General features: G+C 41.4%; 2 protein-coding genes across 6 annotated transcripts; one reads left to right on the top strand and one right to left on the bottom strand.

The window, feature by feature from the left end:
* Positions 1-3,449, bottom strand: cyp2r1 (cytochrome P450, family 2, subfamily R, polypeptide 1). Its single transcript, XM_030377511.1, has 5 exons — positions 3,114-3,449; positions 2,554-2,695; positions 1,801-2,433; positions 1,294-1,623; positions 1-1,032 (listed from the first exon to the last, which is right to left on the bottom strand). The coding sequence occupies exons 1-5, from the start codon at positions 3,348-3,350 to the stop codon at positions 734-736; spliced, it is 1,641 nt and encodes a 546-aa protein (XP_030233371.1). The 5' UTR covers positions 3,351-3,449; the 3' UTR covers positions 1-733.
* A 438-nt stretch (positions 3,450-3,887) lies between these two features.
* LOC115558958 (calcitonin gene-related peptide-like) lies at positions 3,888-7,330 on the top strand. 5 transcript variants are annotated; one of them, XM_030377522.1, is made up of 4 exons: positions 3,888-4,861; positions 5,210-5,302; positions 5,707-5,841; positions 6,826-7,330. In XM_030377522.1, exons 2-4 carry the CDS (start codon positions 5,217-5,219, stop codon positions 6,983-6,985), a joined length of 381 nt encoding a protein of 126 aa, XP_030233382.1. In that variant the 5' UTR covers positions 3,888-4,861; positions 5,210-5,216; the 3' UTR covers positions 6,986-7,330. The 5 variants fall into 5 exon arrangements, with proteins under 5 accessions (XP_030233382.1, XP_030233381.1, XP_030233379.1 ...); XM_030377521.1 differs by having other exon boundaries at positions 3,888-4,865; XM_030377519.1 differs by having other exon boundaries at positions 3,895-4,861; positions 6,823-7,330.
* The last annotated feature ends 313 nt before the right edge of the window (positions 7,331-7,643 follow it).

The following is a 7,643-nucleotide window of genomic DNA, read 5'->3' as shown; positions in this document are numbered from 1 at the left end:
ATCTGTAAATAAAAAAGTTTATTTTTGGAAGTTCAAACATTCAAACAATATAAAATACATTTCAGCATTATGAACTTCACACACAAATGTGCTTTTTGAGTAGGGGCCGTCATCCATTTAGTAGAATGAAATGTTCCGCAAGTGTTTCCTGACGGTCACCAATTCTCCAGTCTCATTCTAAGAGAGCATATTTCCACAGAACACAATCCCAAGAGCCAGGGTCACAGTTAGTTCAGATAACGTGGAACATGGCACGAATCCAGCCTGCCATACGCAATGCACAGTTTTCGTGGAAAGTTGGCTCGGCCCTTTTCTTCCTACAGTTGGAACACATTTCTACACCGTATCCCATTTAGCTGGACCTAAGTAAGGCAAGACCATGACCTTTTGCAGAGGTGGTTCTTTCATCAATCATTCACCAGAACTGTCACTGTCGCCAAAAGCACCTCGTTCATATTTCATTGAGCCAATTTCTGATCAGCAGACTTTTGTTTTAACTTGAATTTACACATTGGTTTACAGAATGTCCACAAGTTAAAAAAAGTCAATCTTTCTTGTCCCTGCTGCTTCGTTGTTGTGTGCAAACTACTGCCTACTGCTACCGGACAGACACCGTCACCTGTCCAATGTTAAGTGCCAAATGAGGTATCCCTTAATGCATGTAAAAAGCATTAATGCCGAATGAATACATCGGCATACATGTGTCAATATTTCTCTGGAAAGGTAGAAGGTTCTATGTGTCTGAACCATGAAGTTTCTTTTCTGTGCAGGACATTGGAGTGTAGACTTTAATGGGTTGACAAGCAGTGCTACTGTACACCTGTCTCTCTGTGTCCGGCGAGGACAGCCGCGTGGGCTGTCTGCGGACGGCACATATGGAGTAAGGCATGGGCTGCAGGGTCATGCCAAGTTTGGGAGTGAGATTTGGCATGGTTCCTGGAGGGAACTGGAGATGAAACCTCTGGAGCATTGTGGTGAAGAAAAGAAACATTTCCATCCTGGCCAGTTGCTCACCCAGACATTGACGTCTTCCTACAAAAATGAAGGAAATAAAATGTTCAAGGAAGAGGCCAGATTGAGCTGTACATGCAACACAACAGCACTTGGAAGAAGTTACATGTTGAAGATAACCTTGCATTGAGATATTTGTTAATACTGGCAACCAAAAACACTGCTGTTAGGCCACAATGTTAGGCCACACATCATTTCTGCACAGAGATACATTCTAAAACCCATTCAATAAATGAAGCGTGAGAGTTGATGATGATATTTGAAGAAGGGAAGTCAACTAACCCAGGGAGAAGGGCAAGAAGGCTTCCCGTCTGACAAAGTTGCCGTTACTGTCCAGGAACCTCTGCGGTGAGAAGACCCCGGGATCGTTCCAGTATTTTTCATCAAAGTGCACCGAGTACAGGTTGGTGATCACCATGGTTCCTTTTGGGATTGTGTATCCGTTAACGTTCGCATCCTGGGAGGTGGCACGGAAAATACCCAGGGGTACAATGTTGCAGAAGCGCAGGACCTCGTGAAGAACCGCCTCCACATACGGCATTCTCTGCTTGTCCTCCAGTGATGGCGCTCTCCCGTTGACCAGGACGCTGTCAATCTCCTGATGGACCCTCTCTGTTCGACAAAGAAATCAAAAATCTCTAAATACTGACAACTTGCAAATCTTTGTGTGAGCCCATTGCACTCCTGTACCACGTATTGATTCACCGGCATCCTCATACATCAACCTGCGAGTGCTTGATTCCTAGTGGGTGATGTGTGGCAGGGAGGAAGCCGCTTCCCGGTACTAACCTTGTATGTTGGGATAGAGAGCCATATACAGCATGGCCCAGCGCAAGGTGTTTGTTGTGGTCTCGGTGCCCGCGATGATGAGCTCGCCCACCGAGTAGATGAGGTTCTCCCTGGAGTACGACGTGCCGGGGTCTTTGGTGCTCTGCTCCAGCTCATCCAGATAGGCGTCTACATAGTGACGCGGTGCCTGGGGTACCCGGCCCTGCGAGAAGTCCTCGATCACCTGCTGCAGGAACCGGTAGACCTCCGCCGCGTTGCGGAACAGCTTCTGGTGCTTCCCGAAGGGCACATACTCGATCCAGGGGAAGGCATTGTAGAGGAGGGCCCAGCCGCTCACGGCCAGCTCCACATTCTCGCTGAAGAGCTCAATCATGTGCTGGAAGTTGTGGTCGTCGTACGTGAAACGCTGGCCGAAGATGATGAGGTTGGTGATGTTGGACACGGCGTTGGTCACCAGGTGTTTGGGGTTAAAGGGCTTGCCCTTGTGCACGTCGATGGCGTCCACGAAGAACATGCACTCCTCCGAGATCCTCCTTTCGAACTGCCGCTGGCCGCTTCCAAAGTAGCGGAACGAGTTGCAGGCTAGCTTGCGATGTTCAATCCAGCCCCTGCCATATTTATGGTTGAGGAGTCCTTTGACGAAAATAGCAAAATTATAATAATGCAAAAATAATTAATTCAAACTTTATTATATTCTCACTTTGAACACATAACATTATATGTTTTTAGTGTTATCATGCTTTATCAACTTACCACCCATTTTGGTCATTTTCTTGAATAAAGGCAAGGAGGGGCGGTCAGCAAAGACTTCACTCTGATGATAGAGGCACTCTCTGATGCAATCATATCCATTGAGCACCACTGTCAATATGCCTCCCAGATCCAGACTGAAGATCTGAAAAATACATACCGTTTTTATAGTTCTGTACAAAGTTGGCCTACTAACTTGTAGCCTTTTTAAAAATAATAGTGAGTTTGAAGATTATCTGATTATCATCATAATCAAGTATAGGCTTCCAACGTTGGGTATTTAACAGCGTTAACAATGCATGCTTTAGACACAAAACATCACTTGTTTCGTATTGAGACAATTGTGCGTGAGTTCAGTGTGTATGCGTGCGTGCGGCTATGCACGAACGTGCACGCCTTCTAGAGCCCTTTCTGCACAAAGTTAACTAACAATGTTGCGCTTGCGTATGTGCGTGACGGTGAGCGATGATTACATATCTGCCGGCATTGTCCAAGAACAACATAAAATACGGAATGATTATGCAACACATTCAATAAGAAAAAATCGGAACAAGTAGGCCTACCTGTCCATGAACTTCACTTTGTTTCTTGAGAAAGACGTGCGGCTCCGTGGCGAGAGAGTAGATGTTGCCAATGACCGGGATGGGTGATGGGCCAGGGGGGAATCCGGGCGGTCTCCTCTGCTTGACGAGCTGGCGAACCAGTAGGAGCATAAGAAATGCAATCACCACAAAGCTCGCAGCAAAGGACGCCTGCCTGCAAGACAGTGACCATAAAGCTCTGGAATCCAATTGAAGCATATTGTGTATATCCCCCTACCCCCTATACTTGTCCTCGCATTCTCTCCGGAAAGTGACTGAGGCGTAAGTATCATCTTGCACGGTCTCGCTCCCCCCGCCTCTTATTCTAAGATTGGCCAGAAAGCCGCTCCACGAAATCCACTGTTGAACTTTGTTCTGCTTCTAGCTACTGGAGAGGTAACATTCGGTCTGGTTTGTTTACCCACCCCACATAAGTTTAAAAGTACACTTTTACAGTCGCATGTGCCATTATTCCACTAGGTCCTTGCTGAAAAATTGCTGATCGATAGTTATTTCAATAATGTTTAAAAAAAAATCGACTCCTAGAACTGATATATTCTACAAATAAGGGAGCATCGATCTTACTTCTATCGACCCTAACAAAAACCCTCTCACTTCTCACGGCACCCAGGCCGCCGAGCTAGGCTAGTACGAGTCCCACCGTTTCATAACCAGTTAGAGTGGACAGAACTATATTATTGAATTGTTTCTAATTCTGGACGTCTCCTGCCTACTATCTGGGAAGGGCTCAATCTTTCACATTGCAACTTTAATATTGGGCCTACACAGCACACTGAAGCACTGGAAAGATGATATCTCAGAAGGAAGTTGGCTGGAGTCGATTAGTGGAGATGGCAGACCGCCGCACTGACCCGGTTTCAACTCTTGTTAACGATAGTGAGGCTCGCCGATTGATACAGGCCTATTTAATTAACGATGGTATAGTAACTAAATTTTACTATAGTAAAACGCAAACACTTAGCAAACAGTGATCAAGACCTGCCCTTACATCTTTGTGAAACGTATGCATACATTAATGTGCGTGCACACACTCAGACAAATGCATAACACAGAGACATGATGCATGATACAAAATAATACATAAAAAAAGTCAATGCACCATTGCATTCATGCACGCATCCAAACACATAACATGCGTTGGTATGTGGGATATGCAGATGTTAAAAAAAAATGTGTGAACCCATGTTTTGTTTCAAATCAACTTTGACCCACTAAGCCCCTGAGCTGATGGAAGGTTAGGCCAAGCCATGCATCCAGAGGTTGAAGGTTAGGGCATGCACAGCATTCCATGCTTGTTTAGCTGTGCCAAAAATTCCTCCTAAGCTTCTGTGCTTGAAAGTAAAATTGCTCTCCTGCTGAAAAAAATACAATTTGTATGAATATATACTCAAACATACATATACAGACAGACACACAAGTGCATACTTTGTATATCAATTGTACATAAACGAACACAAAACACAATCCACAATCGCAATGCATATTTAACCAATATATATTTTTTAATTGGTTGGAAGTTGTAACTTTGTTTTGATTGGTTTACAAAAGAAAGCACTTTGATTGGCCAAAAGCCTAAGCACCCACTCATTCATAAACCCATGGAGGTATATATATAACACCCTCTGCTGATACTATACAACATATTTCAAGGGGACTATCAGTTATATAAATTATATATATATATCAATTCGACACAAATATAAATCAGGGTAGGTGAGTATTATATATATACTATATTTTATTTTATATATATATATTTTACTGTGAATTTTTGCTCTGCTATTTTTTTGTTATTTAATATGACTTTTTTTTTTAAATTTTGGTGGAAAATGTTTGCAGCAGAGAACAGCCCATTCTGCTAATGAAAAACGAGTAACAGCTAATATCTCTCACATGCATCCCCACAGCTATAGTCGGAGATGCCTTCTTTGATCGATGGCTACTAACTGTAAAACTACAAGTACTATGCCAGATTATTGGAAGCTTTTTTAGAATTTCAGGGACATGAGCCTCAATGATAATTTTGCAGTGTCTTTGGTTGTTGTATTTTGATTCAGAGGGACGATGATTGTGCTGAAGATTTCTGCTGTCCTGCTTGCGTATGCCCTGGTCAGCATCCAGAAGCCCAGCCTGCACGCTGCACCGTCCAGGTCACACTCTTTTAGGGATACGGATAAAACTGTAGAGCCTTTTCACCGATGTGTCCTTTCCTGAGGATGCCTCTGTGTAACGGCTTTATTCATCATACAGCACACCATTATTATGCACAAAAACACATTTTCAACACATTCTGGCAACCACACAAATCTGGAAACCAGTCATCTTAATTGTGGAGGATAAAACATCAGAATATAATGCATTTAAAAAGGTGTACAACATGAATATTGTAAAACTATGTATAATATTAAAATACAATATAATATATATCTATATTGTATACAAAAATATGTCTTTAATGTCTTGTCCTGGCTTCTCCTTCAAGTTGCATGTCAAAATGTATCTAGAGATGGAACCGATTCGTGACAGTCTGATCATTTTAATTGTATCACTCCAGAGCCGCTTCAGGGACAGAGTCGGACCGAGTTTCACTAGTCAGGCATAGCGCCCAGAAGCTCCTTGACGCTCTCTTCCAGGAATTCATGCATACCACCTCAGCTGAGCAACCGCCGAACGTGGCTAAAGGAAACAGGTACGACAAGCAACATGACATAGATAACTTATTTTATATATATATATTTATAAAAACATGTTATGGGGGGGATGAATGTGCACTTTTATATTATAAATATGTAGAATGAGTATTACTAACTTTTTCCTTCTTATGCTTTCATTTTATTCTATCATTCCATCTGAATAATTATCAAGTCAGGGGTCGGGAATTTGAGTTGGCAGGCCGATTCAAATGGAACTACTTGGAATCGGTCTTCGAGGAGCCAAAAAATTGCTTAAAAAATTATCATTATATATCATTATATACCTCATCATACCTTTTTGGTGCATATATATAATCAATAGTCATTGGCCAAACCAGGAAGTTCAAGAGACCTCTCTGAAGGTCTCAACAGGGTCACAAGGGCAGTTATAGTTAGTTAGTTATAATTTGTAAGATAAGTCAAATCATTTGGCAACATTTATTTCCATTCAAACATTGAATGAACGTTGCAATGGCTATCCTCATTGTTTGCTAAACAAAAAAAAAAGTCCATCACATAAGATATGTGTTAATTGGTTGATACACTATATGATCCTTTTTTCTCACTGAAGGATGTGAAAGACAGTTTCCTTCACACAGAACAATTATTAATTTGGTTTTATGGTTTGCAATTGAATGTTCTAACTTATGGGTTTTAGCTTTTATTAAATATTATATTTTTGCCAATATTTTCGAAAGTTAATTGTATTCTAGTATTGTCCACCTTAAAGGATTTTTTTTCCACCTGGCCTCGCCTATTTTCCAATAATTTTGGTTCTCACAGACTAATGTGGCCAAAAATGAGTTTCTTTAACTTCTGCTTATTCGGTTTGTTATTGTGTCCAACCAACTGTGTCATGTGACACAATATGACAACTTTTTCACACAAGGTGCACTCATTGCAACATGTTGAAAGAAATCATATTAAATATATATGTTTTTGCATGAAGTAAATGTCAACATGGTCCTTCTCTAAAGCAGTGTGACAGCAGAGAAACGGGCGTGCAACACAGCCACATGCGTGACCCACAGGCTAGCTGACTATCTGAGTCGCTCAGGGGGAACGGGTAACAGAAACTTTGTCCCCACCAACGTTGGAGCCCAGGCTTTCGGCAGACGGAAACGACACAGCCCCTTATGAATTCTGGAGGGCTAACACTATAGGCTTGAGAAAACCAAGATAAATGTATTTACTAATAATTGTGCCGTTTCATAAGCCCTGTATTAGCCCAGTGAATGCATATTGGGACTAGTTGTGTATATATTCCACTCTTCATACAATAACAAATGTGGATGGATGAGTATGTCCTCATCTTGATGGAAAAATGTGTTTACTATGTGAGCATGAGAAAAAGAATCTTGCAATTATTGCGTGTAGAAAAAAATAATAAATTGTATTTTATCGACACATGTGTTCAACTGTAAAAAGATGGGACAAGATCACTCCAAAGACGAGTAAAAAACAACATTCAAGTCAATGTTAAAAATAAAAAAAGTTCTGAAACATAAGGGCTGTTTTTTTTTGCGACCTCACCACACTTACTCTAATGGCAATTTTGTATTTAGGATAACTAGATCCTAAAAACCTAAAAAGATCATAGGACATTCAATTTTTTTTTTTCAGTTAAACAGCAATATTTCAACTTCAGCAGTAGAAAGTGGCCTGAAACTATGTTCATGTTTCTCATCGATAAAACATGTGCTATACGATAAGCGATGGGCACACTCTGATGCTCCTATCTTACATGTCTGTGTGCTTACATGTCTGTGTAAAAACAAACAATGTAACTCTCACCTTT

The sequence above is a fragment of the Gadus morhua genome, chromosome 14, assembly GCF_902167405.1.
Source record: "Gadus morhua chromosome 14, gadMor3.0, whole genome shotgun sequence".
Taxonomy (NCBI): Eukaryota; Metazoa; Chordata; class Actinopteri; order Gadiformes; family Gadidae; genus Gadus; species Gadus morhua.
Note: the sequence above shows the minus strand (reverse complement) of the source record. Positions and strands in the feature narration are given on the sequence as shown.